This window comes from Miniopterus natalensis, chromosome 11 (assembly GCF_054644295.1).
Source record: "Miniopterus natalensis isolate mMinNat1 chromosome 11, mMinNat1.hap1, whole genome shotgun sequence".
NCBI lineage: Eukaryota > Metazoa > Chordata > Mammalia > Chiroptera > Miniopteridae > Miniopterus > Miniopterus natalensis.
This window is the reverse complement of record NC_142091.1, coordinates 75,082,534-75,103,079: the sequence shown is the minus strand read 5'-3', so window position 1 is coordinate 75,103,079 and position 20,546 is coordinate 75,082,534. Positions and strand designations below refer to the sequence as shown.

At 43.8% G+C, this 20,546-nt stretch overlaps 1 protein-coding gene across 7 annotated transcripts in view; it reads right to left on the bottom strand.

Moving 5' to 3' along the window:
• PPP6R3 (protein phosphatase 6 regulatory subunit 3) overlaps positions 1-20,546 on the bottom strand; it is a 99,937-nt gene that overhangs the window by 31,283 nt on the left and 48,108 nt on the right. For 6 of the 7 annotated variants that reach the window (XM_087822050.1, XM_087822053.1, XM_087822054.1 and 3 more), the window contains 8 exons: positions 18,869-18,981; positions 16,558-16,671; positions 12,405-12,534; positions 9,757-9,909; positions 7,764-7,913; positions 6,776-6,840; positions 5,490-5,605; positions 3,885-3,970 (listed from right to left, as the gene is read on the bottom strand). In XM_087822050.1, the coding sequence (XP_087678176.1) occupies positions 3,885-3,970; positions 5,490-5,605; positions 6,776-6,840; positions 7,764-7,913; positions 9,757-9,909; positions 12,405-12,534; positions 16,558-16,671; positions 18,869-18,981 (927 nt within the window). The remainder of the gene's footprint in view (positions 1-3,884; positions 3,971-5,489; positions 5,606-6,775; positions 6,841-7,763; positions 7,914-9,756; positions 9,910-12,404; positions 12,535-16,557; positions 16,672-18,868; positions 18,982-20,546) is intronic. The other variant, XM_087822052.1, reaches the window with a different exon arrangement.

The following is a 20,546-nucleotide window of genomic DNA, read 5'->3' as shown; positions in this document are numbered from 1 at the left end:
TGGATAATGCTATATCAAGCAGCTAACTAGTTTCCCTGCCTGCCCACTATAGTCTAGTCTCAATCCAGTAGCCATAATAATCTTTCTAAATGTTCATTACTTTTTAGTTCCTAACCTAACGTCTCTTCATCAAACTAAGATCGCAACCCAAGGGGCTTCCATGGACTAAAAGCTGTAGGAGATTTGGCCTGCAGAGCCTCTCAGACCTCACGGCCTGTTCTCTCCCTCACTTACTTGGGGACAACGTGGCAGCCTCTGCACACACGTGGAACACCCCAATCTCAGGCCTCTGCACTCACCCTTCCTCCCTCACTGTCATCAAGGCTCTACAAACATTACCTTCTCAATGAAGTTTTCCTAGACTACCTCATTTTAAATTGCACATCTGCCCCAAAACACTCTGGGACCCCCTTCCTGGGAGTTTATCCACCCATTTGTTCTTCCATCTCCATGGAGGCAAGGATTTTTGCTAACCTTGTTTAGTACAACAGCCTCAGTGTCTGGTACATAGCAGCCATTCAAGTATTTATTGAATTAATGAATACTAGTAAACTACTAAATGAGAAACACAATCACAACTTTTAAAGAAGTAAAAAGTATAAAAGCTTTTGAAATGTTACTGTCTCTCATAAAAAAATCTTTAGTTTTACTAACTGCTATTACAGGAAAAAACAAGTAAGTGTTTTCTTTATCTTTGCTGATTAGGCTAAGGAAAATCACAAGTATGACTTGAGTGCTAACCTCTGACCTAGGGCTGGTTAGAAACACCAACTCTCAGAGGTTATGTGTGCACAACTGTGATACTGCACACAAACAACCTCTAAAAACTGTCTTATCAGTGCTGGGAAAGAAGCACCAAGGCTTTCCATTCTCCCCCTTGGGGAGAAAGGCACAGAATGAAACTCAATTTTTCTAAGTTAGCACAAAAACATTTCCTATGTTATCTAAATTTAGTCTATCTGAACCCTTACCAATTTCTACAGTTTGGGGGCTTAGTCAAAACAGAGAGGTCTCTGGATGTAATTAAAACACCAAATTTCATTCATAATAAACTCTCAACATAAAAGCTAAGCAATCTGTTAGTCTGTTGTGTGTGTACTTTGGCATGATGGGGTCGAAAGATTCAAGTACTCCAGAGCTCTCAGAGGGTGGTAACGAAATTGCTGCCATAGAGGTGACAGGAGTGTGGGGCTGGCACAGCCTATCCCACATAGCCCAGCAAGTTCTCAGGCCCACAGCCAGTAGGACACACAGGTAAATGTTTGGTGCACAAGTGAACAAATCCTTGCTGAGACTAGAAAAGTTAAGAACAGGCCAGGGCAACACAACAATGCAACAACTGAAGCACCTGGTGCTTGAGCCACAAGTGGACTCAACTCCTGGGAACATACCCGAAATGATTCCCAGAGAGGTACCTGAGCCATCCTAAGCAAGGAAACCACGGCCGGGTGTCTAATCTCACTTGTGTATTTGGGGAACGGCCGGGAGTAAGCCATGTATTACCTCTCAGAGGACTTAAGCAGTAATGCGTCTGAGACAAGGTGAAGGAAACGCCTTCACCTGCACCTTGCACAGCATCACCCGCGTACACGCTCTTTCTGCGGGACGTCTTTTCCAGGGCAAGACCCACTGCGTTACCAAGTCATGTTTATAATAATATTCACAACAGCGTATCTCCCTTGGAACATGGCACCCAACCCCACTGGAAAATGACCTGAAACATTCTGGAGGAAATATGAAGAGCTTAGAGGCTGCACTTAAAGTCTCCCTGGTGGCCTAGGATAACTGTAAAAGCATCTTTTAAAACCTGGAACATCTGTATCCCTAAATATCCTATCGGAAGGACTTATGACTAAATGGAGGTGTTATTTTAGTATTGGGTATTTGGGACCAAGGAATTGAAGAGGCCCTGAGAGAGCAACCTCAAAGTCTCAACAGAAAGCAAAGTGGCAGAGTGGGGTTAACTCAACCAGGATATGACCATGTGAACAGGGCTCTAAGTGTGACCATTTTGCTATAGAAGTCACTGCTCCTTATTTCATTTTACTGTAGATTATTTGTGTAGTCCAAGTATGGTGGCAAAAAGTGCAACAGGCAACAGAGAACTGAACTACAATGAGAGCGGCAGGTGGAGCCCATGGGGGTTTTTCCCTCAGCACAGGCGTCATGTCTCACTGTGACTGACCCCAAAAGGCTGCACATCAGTTTGCAGGGCATGCGTGTGGATATGCATGGCAACATTTACAGCTACACACCATGCAAAGTAGCTGAGTGCTACCTGAACTGCAATGAAGTCCTTTATTCAGAACTGCTCACAAGAGAAACGTGCCTGAATTACCAAAAACAAGGAAGTTTTAAAAAAATTCCTTATAACAAGTTTAACTGGACATTTTTTACTTCCACCTATTAATTCTATCAAAGGATAATCTTAAAAGAAGTTTCCCAAGCAAAATGAGAATATCCCTAAATATTATTCCTAAATATTCCTTTATAAATAGAAGACAAAAGTTCCCTGAAAGGAGATGACCTTGCCTGCAAGGAGTCAACACGGGGAACTTGGATAAAGTGAAACGGTTCCATTCAACAGGGTGAGACAATTTCACCCAACAGCAAAACCCTGACTGTCCGAATGGCAACCGATTTGGTGTTTGTTTGTGGATGTGTTTTTTTTTGGGGGGGGCAGGCAATCTATAGTGGGTACTACATTCATTAACAATTACTTCACCCTTCCTTGATGACTCAGGGCTGTCACAGTGAACGTGTTTCTCTGTTGGGCTACAATACACTCAGACACTAAGGACCATAAAACCTATTTTAACTAAATGGCCCCACACAGCTTCCTTTTTAGGGTTATCTCTTAACTTCATAATTCCTCTAATTCCTAATACCTACTGGTTCTATCATATATCCACCTTAACAAGACATTAGCCCACAAATCTGTCAAGGGTCTGGAAAAATCTGTGAGACAATCTACAACGCTGGAGGCAATGGGCCCTTTGGGGTGTGACTTGGGAGGACCTAGTGACCGTCTATAAGCTGCCTCAGCCTTTCTATTTCCCTCCTGTTTCTAAATTCCATTTAGAACAGATAAGACTGACAGATACTTGACTGCCTAACAATCGAGGAGTTACTGTTTACTAGAGATTCAGACTGCAGCCGCTGGATTTCAAATATAGAATCCAATGCCTGACACACCCACTTCCACGAGGAAGCAAGGCCACCTCCTCAATCATTGGCTGCTGTGTGCTTATGAAAGGAAATGCTTTCCCACATCTTTAAAAGCAAAGGCAATACTCACCTTAAAACTTAATGTGTTTAAAAATGCATTCCAAAGTCCAATATAATTAGAAAAAAAACTTTATCAATGCCATTATTCCCGGGCTAAAAGTATCAATCTGTTAAGGCTTTAAGCTGGGGTTTCAAAGGCCTACAAAATTTCCACCACTGAGAATGATGTAAAACAAGGGTCAACTTAACTCAATAACATTAGAAAACACTTAGAGGAATATTTAGGTTTTCTGACCACCCAGGGTTACCTTTACCTGAGGCAGAAGGCAACAAACCGGACGGAGTGACAGCACACTAGAGGCTGTGTGGCTGAGGCGCTTAGGGAGCAGAGCACTAAGGGAAATGGAAACCAAATCTGGTGTGACGGAGTAGCAGTGGCTTCTTTGTGCCCCTCTGTCGTCCCAGGCAGGAACTAGGAGCTGACTAGGCAAATTAGCAAAAATAATGTGAACATGACCTGTCTTCTTGGTAAAGAAACAAACTCATCCTTGATGCACTATTACTGGGACAAACAGAAGATCTTTCACGATGTTCTGAATAAACGGGCAAAGTCTAAGTGCCCTGAAAACACAGAAATGTAACCTTGTGGAACCTACTAGATCTACCGTGTTCCTCTTGTTAGTTTCTCCTAAGGAGCTTGTGCAGAAAGTCTCCCATCGCTCCCTGACGTCGTCGGCAAGATCTTGAGGGAAAGGAGGAGAAAAACATCATCACCACCATGGCCCGCACAGGCAAATAAAACCACCATGTAACACAGGAGGCCCACCACGCAGTTCACAAAGGGGAACTCAGGAACCTGAGGGCTTTCAGGAACCATAACCCCCCATCCTCCAAAAGTCTACACCTGATGTCAAGAGCCCGCAGCAGCTGTGAATATATTGAGTTTTTTAAATCATTTGGTTAAAAACTTAAACTGAAAAATGTGAGTGTTTCCAATAAACTCTTCTGAGAAAGGCAACAGGTCTTTAAGGCGGGGACAGACACACGCCATCTTTTCCCACCGTCATGCAAGTTTAGGAAATGCCACAATGTCAGCTCCTGCACACTTTCTTAAGATACTCTGATTGACATCTGGCCAAAGAATGTCCCGTGGAACCCAGTTTGGCTTTTCAAATTGATCAAAAATAATGTTTCCTAAATGTCTGTGCCATATGCCAACATGGATATAGATGCAATAGAGAAATTGCACATACTGAGAGTTTTTAAAGAAAAGGGCACACGACCATTTTCTCAGCTTCCTGAGAAAATGAAACCACAGCTGTAATTGCGGATGCCTACCGAACTACAGCTGTCACCTGACAGTTCTGGTTTAAACACACACCTGCGTGCATGCTCACACCGCTGCCGAGCAACTGCCATTCAACAGGCGGATCTAAAACACCCTCTCTCTCTCACCACACACACGGCCTCTCCTCCTTGGTAAGAACATAAAGATAAACTCTGACGACCTGGCTCATACTCTCTCGAGAAGCAAAATTCGTGGGCAAGCCCCAGTTTTCCCATCACTGGGGAACAACTATTCTTTGAATGTACATTCAATAGATAGCAGCCTCTTGAACATGGAACCATTCTTAAAAGATAAAAAAGAACAGGCTAGAAAGTGATTTTCTTCAAGTTATTTCTGAATGAACTCTGTGCTGCCAAGAGTCAGTCCCGGGACTAGGGATTCTGTTGGGACACAGAGCTCTCTCATTTCAGAGGCAACAGACCCGTGGCCTGGGTGCCAATGTAAAAGCACCCACACACTTTCTTCCAATAACCTTAGGCTGATTAAATTTCAATGCTACTACAGAAAGAGTCCTTGTGTAGCAATGGAGATATGGACAAGTGCTGAAAAATGCTTTAATACCCCTGTAAAGGGGCTCCATCCACAGGCTACGCAAGGGTCTTCAGAAGGAAAAAGAAACATGAAGGAACTATAGCTCAGGGAGTGGGTCCCGAGCAGTGCTCTCTGAGGATGAAGTGGGGGACTCCAGAGCTGAACTGGGCCAAGCCTGCAACACTTACTGAAAGGACCACAGGATGAAGAACAGCAAAGAGCTACACTGTTCAGAACATTCTCAAGAACCTCATCAAGTCTCTAGATAAGTATTAAAGAAACCCCACAGGGAACTATTAAAAGTGATAGAATAGTTTCACTTTATCCTTAAATGCTTCTCTGGCCTGACAAGAATGCACCGAGAACTCCAGGAGTCACTCACCTTGGATCAGCTGCTGCACCAGCGCGCTGTTGGGGCCCTTGTCGGTGCTGTGCACGATGCAGTTGGCTATCCTCGTCAGGTGCCCCATGTAACCGTGCCGCCGGCCTCCCTCGGCCCTGCCGGGGAAGCACACACACTCAGATTCCCGACCGACGGGGGGGAGGAAGCGGCTGAGTAAATACCGGGATTTAAGCAATCCTCCTAAAACCCGAGGCACCAAAGAGGAGAAAGGGCAGAAAAGCAGGTGCCAGAATATTACCAGGCTTGGGGGTGGGGGGTTGGGCGGCAGAAACTGTCTACTCAAAGATTATACTGTAGCCTCACTCAGTGGGACAAGGTTTATTCAAATATACCAACAAACAAACCATTCATTCTCAATAACATACTATGTTTAAAAACAACAAAACCCAAGCATTCATTGATGCCTCATGTTTCTGTGACTTTCCCTTTTATCTTTTTTTGTGCAACTATTTTTCAGACTTTAAACAGATTGCAGGAAACTGAGGTAAGTATTCTGCTGGTTCATTTTGTAAAAGGACATCAAATTTTAATCAATTAACAGAGATAATCATCTACCAATGGCATTTTTCAAGTTAAAATATTGGCTGCTTTGAGGACTTGGCCAAGAGAGGTAGTCAATTCGTCCCTGGTCCATCTACCACTTGGAACACTGGCAAATTATCCCCCACCCCTTTCCCCACCTGGGGTCTAACCTTCCCAACTATATCCATTTTTCCATTTAGACAAACGCCTGCTACAGACGCTACCACTGGGAAAAAATAAGTCTGTGTAACAAGCTACTTACACGTATCAGCTAATGCTTCAAGTAATCTTGCCAATTTTTGGACAAGAAAGAAGGCAACTTCCCCCTCTAGTTCCCTGAAGTGACTCTGCACAGTGAGAAACCAGGCCAGGGTAAGCGGACCCCTGGTTAAACCATCACTGAGAAGGACTGGATTTTGTAACTCTTCCTTCAACTCCACATTATTCTCAGAAAAACGGCCATTCAAAAAGGACCAGGAAGCCTCAAAAGTAGCCCAGAGGTGGGGAGTACTCCCAACCCCTGGTTTCCCCTCCAGAGGCAGAAAGACAGAGCAATCAGAAAAGAAATTATTAGAGAAAAACCTGTTACAGTGAAGTAACCTGGGGGCCCTGAGAAAAACATCTGTAACTACAAAGTGGCACACACCACGTAACCACTTCCACAGCTCTCTGTCCAGGGCATGGGGGGGATTTCTTCATACGAAAAAAACTGAGTTCCTATTGGAAAACAATTATTCACTTACTGTTTCTTCTCATTCATTTCCCAGGCGTCAAGGATTCGTTCTATTAACTGACATTTCTGAAAAAGCTGAATGAAAAGGAATATTCCAGTTAACATTTATATAAATGTCAAAGTGTCAAAATTTTGAAGTGAGATAGAACTAATAAAACAGAACAATGACATGTATAACCAGCCAGCTAAATAGAGCTGTGACTTGTTGGCTGAGTCAAATGCAGTGAATAATGAATTTACCCAAGGCTCCCAGACACTACAGGGGCTCCAGACAGGACCCACGCCTTCAGCTGTGCATCTACTGGGAAAGGACAGTATTTCAAGTACTGCTACGAATGAGCTGCTGACCAAAAGCAAAGTCAGGCTTATTAGCCATGGAAATTGGGCCCAGAGATACACAGCCTGACCCAAATGCAAATGGAACAAAAAAACCCATGCCTGGCAAAGACTTAACTCGGAGATACTTCTACTTTCTTTTTTTAATCTTCACCCGAGGATATTGTTTTTATTGATTTTAGAGAACAGGAGAGGGAGAGAGAAACATCGATGTGAGAAACACTGATCCGTTTCCTCCCATATGTACCCCAACCAGGGATCGAACTCACAACCTAGGTATGTGCCCTGACCAGGAATCGAACCCACAACCCGCCAGGGCATGGGATGATGCTCTAATCAACTAAGCTGCATGGGCCAGAGAAATATACTTGTACTAAAAAAAAAAGTACTTTATTGATTTCAGACAGAGGAAAGGAGAGGGGGAGAGAGAGGTAGAAACATCAACGATGAGAGAGTCATTGATCGAGCCCACAACCTGGGCATGCGCCCTGACCGGGAATCGAACCCTGATCGCCTGGATCCTAGGTCGACGCTTAACCGCTGAGCCACGCCCGGCCGGGCTATACTTGTACTTTTTAAATGTGAGCAATTACAATTCATTTCACACTTAACTGGAAAAGCTATGACCAGGAGTAAAGAAAAAAGACATCAAGTAAGCTTACGTGTTTCAATAACAAATTGTCACCAGTGGAGTCTTGATCAGTAATTGTGCTGTTTTCTGTGTTCTCAAAGGGACTCGCAAGAATCAGTGCAATGCAGATTTCCACTTGTGTATGTAAGAAGTTATTCCACGTATATTTGAAGAACATGTCCTACCAAAGAGAAAAACAATGCTTTCTTTTATTCTGTTACCTCAATGTTTAAGCTACTACTTTAAAACACTGACCAAATAGTGACTTAATAAAGTAAAAATGATGTGTTCTTAGTCCAGCAGGACTAATTAAAAGGAATACAAGTTTACTTTAAAGGAGGTTTGATGCACCACTTCATAGACTAACTCACAGAATATCTGCTCATGCGAGACGCCAGAGTTTTCATGAAATCATGAAGATGCCAGCAATAAACTGATGAAGGAAAGGTAAGTGTCTCAAATAGAAAGGGAGAAAGAACCCTTTTATGTTTTCAAAACAACTAATGCTGACATTAAGTTCAGTAAATAATTTTTAAAGAATTTTATTATAATTTCCTTTTGATTCAACAAATATTTACTGAAGGCTTTCTGTGCACGTGCTAGGTGCAACATGGCAGAGAGAAACACAAGGGCCCCACCCTTGAGGTGCTCACACCTTAACAAAGAGTAACCACTTGGGCATAGGAAACTCAGACCTATCTGTGAATGGAGTAAAACAAGGGTTTTCTGGATTACCTGAAAAGGTAGCATACCACAAAAAGGGAAGGACAATCCCTAAAAGCACAAAACACACAGTTCAAGTATGTATTTAGCATATCATTGAGACTGGTTAGTTCATCTTAAATGAAAAAGTAATAATGATCCATTTAAGAGTTTTATCAAAATTATCACTCAAAAGTAGTTCTAAAGATTAACAACAGAAAGATTAAACTAGTAAGATTAAAGAGTAGTAATTGATGACTTCAGGGAGACTCAGAAGCAGGAGTAGAAAGGTATATTCCTGGAGTTTTACATTCTGGTCCGAGGGTAGGGCAAATGCAATGTCTCCCGGGGCAACAATTATGCCACCAGACTGTTTCACACCTCACTTTCCCCCAGCACAGTTCTGCTCTCTATACCCTACACTGACATGCCGTTGAACTCAAAGCTGAAGTTTACAAAGCAGCTCCGTGATGCCAGCAAGCATGTGGTATGGCTGAGAAGCATGCGTGGGTTTGCAAGTGGATGTGAATTCAAACCTGGCTCCACCACTGACAGCATGGAGTGCAGCTCCTTTCTGAACATGATCTAAAAGAAGGACTCTCCCTCACGGGATTTAATGCTCAGGATCCCATGAGCACAAAGTGCACATTCCAGGGCCTTTCATGAAGTAGGCAAACCCCTACACCCCTTCCTGTGAAACACCCCTAACCCCCAAATGGACAGTGTGATGGTACCTGTGAAACCTGCTAAGTGTTGAACTCATGCCTTCTGGGTGGTGTGGGCAGGTCAGACAAAGCAGGCACGGGCCTAGGGCACCAGAGCAGGGCCTACAGACTCTAAGCGCAAACTCTGAAATGGGAGCAGCTCGGTCCTGGGGTCTTCCTTTTCCCTTCCACTGACAAGCAGGCTAAGAGCTGTTTCAAGGAACAATCTGGAGTCAAGGCTAAAGGCTGCACGGGGTCTCGGACGCATTACACAGACGCGCACAGACTGATGCCTGCCCCTGCCCACTGGGGGATGCTGTCACCAGCAGTACTCTACCGCACAGCCTCCTACATCCGTGCGACACTGAACCTGGAAAGTCTGTCATCATCACCAAAAGTTTCTAGTACAGTTTTCTCTACTCTCAGCAACAGTAACTAACTACTGACAAATTCAAAGCTTCAAACTGGATTAACTCAAGGCAAAAACTATAAAAAAGACCTTCACACACAAACCAAGAGAAGTCAGACACATATCACAAATCTGTGCGGCTGCACCTGAGTCACAGCCATGAAAAACAACGGGCGAACGAACAGGCCGACCTGTCCAGGGTGCCTTACCAGTATGACCCCGATGCTGTTCAGCTCCATGAGGTCCCCGTTGATGGTGCTGGTGTTCGTCTGGAGCAGGCTGGATACCAACCGAATCACGTTCAGCCGGGTGTTCCCGACGGGCGGGTCCAGCACACCCCACGTCGTCTTCATCACACTCTTCTGAGGAAGAAAAAGCCTCTGATCAAAAGGCTTCCCAGTGAACCCATTTGGCAAACACAGAGGGGGCAGGGCACACACTAAGGTGCAGCACCAGGCACGCTAACCCTGCAAACAGTTTGGCATGAGTTCTACATCTGAAGAAAAGCTGATATTCAGGATCTAACGAAATAACCAAGACAAAACAACAATCAAGTAACGTCCCCAGACTAATTCTGTAAGAAAGAAGTGCCCTGGCTTCAACTCTCTAAATGCCATGAAAAGCAGAAAGCTGCAGGGGTCCACAAAAAACAGTGCAGGATGCCAAACCTGACCGGAAACCAGGTGGTTACAAGTGGTCTTAGAACACAACCCTCCACCTTTGCCGGGTCTGAGCAAACTCAGGAGCTGCCTCTGGACCATAACCAACCTCAAACCTGCTCTTGTCTGTAAAAGGGACTACCTGCCATGTGAAATCACAACAGATACAGAACTTTCAGAATTTCAGTTCAGAATGACAAGTTGTCTCCTGGTAGTGCGGTCACCCTTTCTCAGTGTCCCCCATCCCTGTCAGCACGCTCACCCCTTCCTGCTCCCCCAGGGGCTTCATGGAATTGTGAGGCTCACAGTTTTACTCCATGTACAACAGTTCTAATTACCAGACATTTTAAAAAGCTTCATGGATCTACTCACACACCACACCAGATAGTAAAATCAGGACACACTGAGCACACTCATTCCTCCAGACGAGACACTGTCTTACTTTGGAGTGGGACCAAGAATACAAGAGCACACCCTGGCCGGTTGGGCTCAGGGTTAGAGCATCAGCCCATGGACTGAAGGGTGCAGGTACACGCCAAGGGCACGTACTTCGGTTGCAGGCTTGATCCCTGGCTACAGTCGAGGCACGGGCAGGAGGCAACCCATCGATGTGTCTCTCTCACAGTGATGTTTCTCTCCCTCTCTCCCACTCTCTTCGTAAGCAATGGAAAAAATATCCTTAGGTGAGGATTTAAAAAATAAATTTTAAAATAAAAAAGAATGTAAGAGTGAGACTCCACACTGGATGCCACCCTCGCTGTCCCTCTGGAAGGAGCATGGGAGGCCATCAAAGTCACAGACCAGGGGCCCTTCATCACACACCCTCTTCTCTCATTCTTCTCCTTCCTCAACTCCCACTGGGGATGCTCCCTCCTCTCCTAAGTAAACCCTTCCTCCTCCTCCCCTGCTCTCCCCTCTTCTGCCCAGGTCTGGCATGAGGGACGTCACTGACTGTAACTGTTCAAAACCAACACGGGCACTTTTCTTGAGGGAATGCCAGACACTCTGGCCAAATGCAGGGAAGACAACAGGACCACGCTTGCTCACTGTAGCATCAGCCATCTGAAGAGACCACCCGGAAGCTGAACTACACTCCCTGGGTAATGGACATAAATTATTCTGGGCTCCCACTCCACAACATGGCTAAGTAAACAGAAAACACTTCATTAGAAGGGAGAAACTAGCATATTGAACTTAAATTCCCAGTAACTCAAACAGTAGACACCACAGAGGTTTGTACTACAATGGCTAAAACACTGGATCCAGTGACAGAGGGCAGAAGGAAAAGGAACCCGCAAGAGCAGGTGCTGGCAGAACTCTCCGGAACTGAGCCTTCCACCCTAGAGATGCCCTAATCTAAGCCCGTGCACTACTATGCAGGCCCAGAATGGAGCGGAAAAACCACTGGGGACCGTGGACACCGCTTTGCAGGTCTTCACTGTCTGTCCTCTGTGCTCTCATGGCCTGCCCAAGTAAACAGTCGTTTTTACAACACTACACACATGCCCCATGCATAAAACCTTGGGCTCCAAGTCACATTCAACCCGCTGCTTTTTTTTAAAAATGTGTTTTTATTGATTTCAGAGCATGAGGGAGAGGGAGTGAGATAGAAACATCAATGATGAAAGAGTCATTGATTGGCTGCCTCCTGCACACCCCCTACTGGCGACTGAACCCACAACCTGGATATGTGCCCTGACCAGGAATCGAACCATGACCTCCTGGTTCATAGGTCAATGCTCAACCACAGAGCCATGACAGCTGGGCCTGCCTGCTTCTGTAAGCGTCTGTCCACCAGATCCTCCACCGCTCCAACTCTGAATACGACAACTCCATTTCCAAGATCAGTGCCTAAAAGACTGGCTTTATTTCAAAGATGGGAAAATAACATGCTATGGGAAGAAAAGGGTTTATTTTACGGGCATATAAGCAACCAGAATTTATAAAAAGAATATAAGCTGAGTTTCCTAAGCAGGTAAAAATTTAATTATACACCATTCATTAATTTAGACACTATAATATAGGTAAAAACCAATTAGAAACTAGCTCAAAAGCAATAAAAGCAACTGGCAGTGTACCTTATAACACGTTTTGTACATGCTGGTCACAGCCAGTGTACATGCTGGTCACAAGGTTCCTAACAACTGTTCACATCAAACTGTTGAGCTGACCAGCCATGCTTAAGATAGCTGCCCTACCTTGGGTGGCTCAAGCAGGAGTTCATGAAAAGATCCAAGTCTTCCTCGGATGGCTTCTAGAACACTCTTGTTGACCGAACAAGCTGAATGACTCATGCCTGGTGGGCAGATCTCTATATGGCCTTCAAATCTTGAAATAAAGCAAGTTAATTATACTTATTACAATTTCAGAACAAATCACAGTGCTCCTATCAGCAGGTAGATATATACACAACAGCTATGTAAATTTATAATGATTATATCAACATTACTGGAGGGACAGAAAGCATATGGAATAAAAATCTGACAGGGATCAGCCAACACGACCTGAAACCCAGAAGCCCCCAGAGTCAGGTGGGAAATTGTATGTGAATTTCTTCCCATTCACTTGAACTGTCTATCCCCTTGTACTTGTTACACTACTAGCAGCTCTCTAACCAGAAAATCTGGACAGCAGGAGCTCTGACCGTAAATTACAGGGCATACCACACTGCCTGCCATTTGGGATATTAATAACAGGCCTGCATTTATTCCCGTTTTTCTTGGGTAATCAACATTGTTTCCTATTTATTTATTTATATATTTTAAAATATATCTTTATTGATTTCAGAGAGAGGAAAGGAGAGGGAGAGAGATAGAAACATCAATGATGAGTCATTGATCAAGCCCGCAACCGGGCATGTGCCCTGACCGGGAATCGAACCCCAATTGCATGGATCCCAGGTCGACGCTCAACTGCTGAGCCACGCCCGGCCGGGCCATTGTTTCCTATTTAAAAGACTTACTTTATTCTTCTCCCTAAAGCTCAATCTATACTTATTATAACCTACTCCTACAGGAAAAATTACAAGCGGAATGAAACCCCCAAATCCCAATGGGCAGGGCAGGGCAGGGCCCCAGAGGGGAGGAAGGCCACAGAAAGGAGGGGCCTGGAACTGTGGACGCTGTTCAAATGAGAAATTAGCCCTGGAAGTGGTGTGTCAACTGAACATCAGTGCAAACCAGTAGTTAACAACGTCGCTGCTGGAGCAGGATGCCTATGCCCAAGTCCTGGCTCCTCCCTTCCCAGTTATTTATTCTAATGTGGAAAGTGGGTTCACTCAGCAATGTCTCTCCCAGGACTGCAGTGAGGATCAAGCTAATGTAGACACAGAGCTGAACACTGCCTGGCACACTGCTAACTTCTAGAGTAATTATTATGACGATTACTTGAGAACATTCCACATGTGGAAGTGATTTCTAATTGCAAAAGCTGCATAGAACAGCATTCAGAAACTCAATTACTGGAGAGGGGAAGGGGAAAACAGTACAGTGCTCTTGGATGTGTAAGGGGCTTTAATAATTTATGTGGCCAAATATAGCTTTTCTCATTATAGTTTCTGTCTAAAGAGTCATGCTTAAAAGTTCTTCACAATTCCATAATTCTTTTGAGTGTTTGCATACTTTTCCTTTGGTATTTTAAATTTAATTAATCTGGAATGTATTTTTATGTAAAAAAGGTGTCGACATATTCTTTTCCAAGTGGTGAGTTACTTCCTAGGCGATACTTATAGAATAATCACCTGTCTTGCTTAAATGAAAAAATATACAAAACCATAAACAAAAGTGCCTTAATCATGCATATAAACTTTGGTGTCACAAATACTAGCATCATGCTGCCCTATTTATTGTATCAATGATGCATCATCATATGCAGGAGGCAGCTTATCTCCATCACTGGTCTTGTTCAAAATTCCTTGGCTAGTCTCACAACTTTATTCTTTCAAACATATGTAAGAATTCATCAATCAAAACAAAACCACGCTGACATTCCAAGTAGAGCTTTACTAAATTCAGAACTTAGACTTGGAAAGGCACAACTGACAGCTGTCCACGTGCTGGCAGTCCGTTCATTCCCTTTACTGCTCAATAGCTATTGTATGGGCTTACATGGCCCTTGTCCTTCACCAGCTGAAGGACACTCTGCTTGTTTACAGTCTGGGTGATTATAAATAAAGGTAACAAATATTCACTTACAAGTCTTTGTGTGACACAGTTATCATTGCTGAATAATATAAGAAATGCCTGTTTAACTTGATAAGAAACTGCCAAATGTTTTTAGAAAATGGCTGTGTGACTTTGCATTCTATTCCCAACAAAGGGTGAGCCTTCCAGTTGCTCCCCAACATCACCAGCACTGGGTACTGTCTATCATTTTTGTTTGGTTTAGTCATGCAATAGGCTGAATTGTGGCCCCCAAAAGATATTTCCACATCCTGATCCCCAGAGCCTGTGAATGTTACCTTATTTGAAGATATAGTTAACCAAGGATCTTAAGATGAGAGTATCCTGGGTTATCCAGGTGTATCTTAAATGTCACCACAAGTGTCCTTATAAGAGAGGAGAGACAAAGCAGAGAAGATGAAGTGAAGGTAAAGCAGAGAAAGAGGTGGCTACAAGCCAAAGCATGCCAGCGCCACTAGAAATGGGAAGAGGCGAAGACTGAGTCTCCCCTGAGCCTCTGGAGGGAACGTAGGACTTCTGGCATTCATACAGAGAAAGAATAACATGTCTTTCTTTTTTGGGGGGGCGGGGGGGGAGGTTAATCCACACATGAAGATATTTTTTCCAATGATTTTGAGAGAGAGTGGGAGAAAGGGAAGGAGGGAGGGAAAGTGATGAGACAGACACATCAATTGGTCGCCTCCTGCACACACCCCAACCTGAGCCAGAGATCGAACCTGCAACCCAGGCATGTGACCTTGACCTGGAATGGAACCTGAAACCCTTCAGTGCATGGGCTGACGCTCTAACCACTGAGAAACTGGCTAGGGTGAATCTTCCTTAGTATCTGATAAGCCTTTTTTGTCTGAGGATAAATTCCTTCTGGTCAGAAATTTCCTTCTACCATTTCTTTTATTGTTGTATCCTTTCTGATTGCTCTTAAGTTATGCAAGTATGTTATTTTTCTCTTCCATATGCAAAAAGGTATCATTTTTCTCTGGTTTACTCCTTCCTCAAGTTGCAGTACCACTTCATGTGCTTTGAGACCAATTTAAGAGATGGTACAATTACCTCGCAGCATGAGTAGCAACATAACAGTCCTATATCACTTGATTAATACCTCAATTTTTGGTTACATTATTTAAAATATAACTTACTAGGGAAGATACAGTCAAAATTACAGATACAACCCCAAAATTACAACAGACTTGAAGCAGAGCTGTCACAATGCCCTTCCTTTATCATTGGCCAACGAGTAAACAAACTAGGAAAAGATCAGGAATTTGGGAACAGGGTTGGAAAGGCTGTGTTCACTATTTTGCTAGAAACAAAGATGACATCATTAAAGCTAATCCAGAAACCTTGGCTGGTTGAAACTTCCAATGCTGATAGCAGACCTTTCCTGTCCTCCCCTCGGTGCCCTCTGGTGGACTGGATGGACCCAATAGAGAGTAAGAACCTATAAATTCTAATCTCTAAACCACACATGGCAGAAGCACTTACATATACATTCCTCCCAAATTACCAGGCTCCAGGGACCACCCAGAAAGCTGACAGTAGGTAAATTAGCACTGGACATAAACTGTAAAAAATAACATGGCAAACAGGAAAGGGCACACGTGGAGAGGCATTTCTGATTTGGAAACAGCACAAATTTCCCTCAAGGACTCAGGCCTCCTGTCTATCCATTATCCATTTTACAACAGCCTCATGGTGCAGTGCCCTCCCGTGTGATTCCCCCTAAAAGCAACCTGGAGCTTCAAGTTAGCAGGCAGAGGGAAGAATCTCAAGGCAGAGGGTCCCCCAATTACCACTTGGAGCTCTGCCCACCAACTGTCACACCTATTTTCATAAGCAAGAAATAAGTTTCTCTCGTAAACGTTTGAGCCGTTAGACATGATTGTTTTCTCAGAGCACTTACTACAGCAGCATTTTCATAAGTACTACAAAAACCCAAATGATCAGAATCCAAATATTGCCAATAAAGTGTTCACCAGACCACACTTTCCAGCTTTATCCCTATGTATTGCATTCACATGAGACTTATTCATAGTTTATACCGCAGAAAAAGATTCAGCACCTGAAATTCAAGGGCATGATACTGTAGCTTATAACCAACAACTCTTACTAGCTTTTAAAAAACCTAAAAGTGAAACAAAACAGCTCCTCTGTAAGATAAAGAAAAGCTTACGCTGGCCGCCGTGTCTCGAGCAGCGTGAGCAGTATCTGGATGGCACTGACTATGGCCGGCTCATTCTTATCCTCGTGGAAGATGTTTGACAGGAGCTGCTCTACAATCTCTCGCCTGGGGAAACAAATCGACAGTCAAGTGCTGATTGTAACATCCTTTACCAGTAACAACTTCAGAGGAGGTCGCGGGATTGGTGAAACAAATATTACACAGCATTCATTGTCACTTGTGTATGTTTATTTCACTTAACAGTATTTTCTTTTTAATACATTTGTTAAAGTAGGCAAGCGATCTTGCTTATTATAAATGTATCTGTCCCATACATATATTCCTTCCTGCAGCAAAACCATCTGGACCCTGCTTCTTGTTGAGAGCCAGTATTTCCAGATTGGATATCACCTCCCACTCAGACCAGGTGGTGGGTGGTGGCAGCTGGAGGGTGAGGTGGGATAGTAAGACAGAACCCTTCACCCCCACAAAAAAGGGAAATTTTTCAAAAAGGCTAATTAGAAACCATAAATATTTTCCCACAAAGACATTGATATATAATTAACAAACATCTAACTAAAACAGGTAAAAGAGAACATCAATCATTGCCTTTTACGCTACAATTGAAACTTGATAAATCAAGTGGTAGCAATGAAATGGGTCTGACTGAACTATTGCCCAAAGTCTTCTCTGCAGGCTCTTCCTAATACAGCTCCCAACACAGGAAAGGTCACTATTAATGTAAAACGCAAGGGTTACTGCTAGGAAAATTTATATGAACCTTCTCAAGGAAAATCTCCATTTCTTAGGATCTCAGTAATTTTCAGAATCCATATGGATTAAGAAAAGGAACCTCCCTGACAATGTGACATACAGCTGGGCTGCCCCACTGTTCATGCCAGTCATCCCAAGGCACACTGTGCTCACTGTATCCTAACACCAGGTCCCTTGCCAGGCTAGGGCAGCAAGGAGGAGAGAATCTCTTTCTACCTAGGGGAAGGAAATAAAAATGGTATCTAAACTAACTTCAGAGGATCCTCTGCAGGAAGTAGCTTTCAGGTACTACCAGACCTGCACTAAAATTACTTATGAGACCTTGACCTAATACAGCCCTGGAACAGCCACTCAACATGGCCTGGGACTGTGCTCTGGAAGACAGACTGATTTTTTTTTACAGTAAATAGGTGTATTCTTCAAACAGCAGCCTCACCCCAAGAAGTGGGGTTCAGACTACAGATGTCCACCTTCCCATTCAAGTGCCCTGCTTCTCACTCACTCCTCAGGGAGCACTGTCCCACTTCATCAACACTGGTGCCTGAGAGGAGCGGCTAACCAAGAGACCCTCACTACTTGACGGCTGCACTGAATTCCAAGTCTGCTTAGCATTCCACTGACGGACCAGAACGATACACTAACCCGCAAACTGATGGTCACGATGTATGAGCCATATTCTGAGTCTTATTTAAACATAAAAATTTCACCAAATACTGAAGAAATCATAAACCAAGGGATCAACCTTATCAAACAGGACAAAAAGAATGTCTTTATATTCTTTAAGGCATTTATTTATACATGAGAGAAAAGACACTCATTTTCACATTTAAAAAGCTGGAGTTCTTGGATGAGCACCAGGAAAACGCATGGTAGGAGTTGCCTGGTGCATGACACCATCCAGGGTCTTGACCCCTGCCTTCGAGACAATGGCTCCCCTTCAGTTTTGCTTCTCATGTGGACAGTCGGGGAAAAGACTAACTTCCATAAAACTACTGGCTGAACAGGGATCAAACCCCAACTCACTCCAAGTTCATTAGACTTAAGAGTCGCACAGTCCAACCTTCCCTAACACAAGTATTTTTCAAGGAATTTTTGAACTTGAAAAGTTTCCAGAGCCACTACATTAAATACATTCGATTGAAGCCCAGACTGCTCCCCAAGCTAATATTCATTATCTAGCCCTTCGGCCCACTGCCTTAGAGATCTTTGGGTACCCTACCCATCTTTACCATTCTCTTTAACCTTAGCTCATTTCAAACTTTTCCTTTAGTGCTAACCTACATTTTATACATATGGGGGGGTTAAACTATTTGAAAAGTTCAGAGTCTACATATAAATGTCATTTATTTACATTCTTACCCTGTAGGTCTCCACTGGGCATCATGAATGGCTGGGATCAGATAAGCAATTTTCTTACCTTCTCACTCACCCAAGGGCATCACTTTCTGGGGACGTGATTCCCACGTAAGGAAGACTTAGCAATCTCACAATGGCAACACATCAAACAGCATCGATATGAACAAAGGACAGAACAGAGCTTTAAACATACTTTTCTAGAGTGGCAAGCAGAGGATCTGGCTCTGGACTGTTCTGAATTTGTAACATCTGGTCTCTGCTCAGGCGAACAATTTCACAAAGTGATTGTGATGCATTTGAATGCCGCTAAAGGGAAAAAGCACAATTTTAACTATAAAACATGTCAAAAGTCATATTTACAATAAAAAGGGAGGAAACTGCTTAAGATATGACACAAATTAACATTGGCCATAAGCTGCAGTGAGTAAAAAGTCAAGCTCAAAAGAAATGACATGTAAAAAGTGCTGAGTGTTTTACTTTGCCAGACTAAAAACTTGACCTCACAATACTGCACAGTACACAGTACTACTTGTGGGGAGAGGCGACAAATGTTTTGGCAAGGAAAAGCTTCTACAACTGAATATCTGAAAAAAACATCCCCCAAACACATACTTTTACCAGCACAGAAAGATGCACATACTTCTCTGGTTAAAAAAAAAGGGCAAATAGAGCTTTCTGGAATATAACAATGGGTAAGAAACACTACAACTTTGCCAAGTGTACAGTGTATTTGCCTTACAGGAAAACTAAAATCTCAGCACCAACACACTGAGCACCACCTGCAGTAGAGGTAGGACAACGATATTCCAGCACAGATGACAACACGAACTGGGATATCAAAATCCACGGATTGGAATCAGGAGCCTAATATTTCTTTAATCAATACAAATTGGTCAGTACAACTTTAGCACGTAATTTATCATTTAATACACAAGTATCAACAGGACTGTCCCAAAAGGCAAATTTAACTTTCTTGCAAGTCAAGTTGGGAAGGTGCTGATGCCCCTACTTTTGTCCTTCGCAAAACCACCTGCCAAGAGCTGGGCTTCTCCCTCATCAATTTCCCACACCCTGCAGACAGCTTAACATCCTGCTGAGCCTCCAAGGTCCTCTGCTCAGGAGCCTGAACCTAGTGATGAGGAAGCCTGGTCACAGCCACGTGCTCCCTGTCAATGCTCAGGCCATGCTCCTGCCATCTCTCTCCACACACCCATCACATGGAACCACCCACCACCCATCTCCCCGGCCACAGGGGAGGATTACCTCTCGCCCAGACCCAAGGCTTCTTCTAGGCAGGGTTCTCTCGCTCGGACACCTAACACACTGGAATGTGTCCTCAAAGTCAACAGTAACAATACTACACTGTCTCATGAGGAATGATGGAGAATCAACAACCCCTTTAATAGGTAGCTCTTTTCTTCTTTTTAAAAAAAATGCCTATTTAGATAAACTCTAGCTTCTAAGTTTTGGAATGGACCAGAGTGAAGGGGAGGGGCTAAATCCACCTTAATAGAAAACTGACCTTCATGAGAAAATACCCTCTGGCAACACACCTCTTTTGCACTCTCCTGTCTAACCAGCAACCTACAAGGAACAAGAGGGACCCCTGTTGCCTCATGATATATTCTGCACCTTCTTGAAGCCAGCTCCTTCACAGACATTAGGCTGAACAGCATGAACTACCCTGTCTGTAGGTAGAATGGTTGGATGTTGGCAGTTCTGCATGGCTCAGCCCACGACTGAAGGTGGCAGCAGGAGCAGAGAAGCACAGTGCCAGCCTCCTCGACAGAGCCATACCAGCTCAGCTGGTCCCTGTGACCCCATCCTGACAGGTGTCCCCTGAGCAGAGCTCAATCTGCAACTGCAAAGCA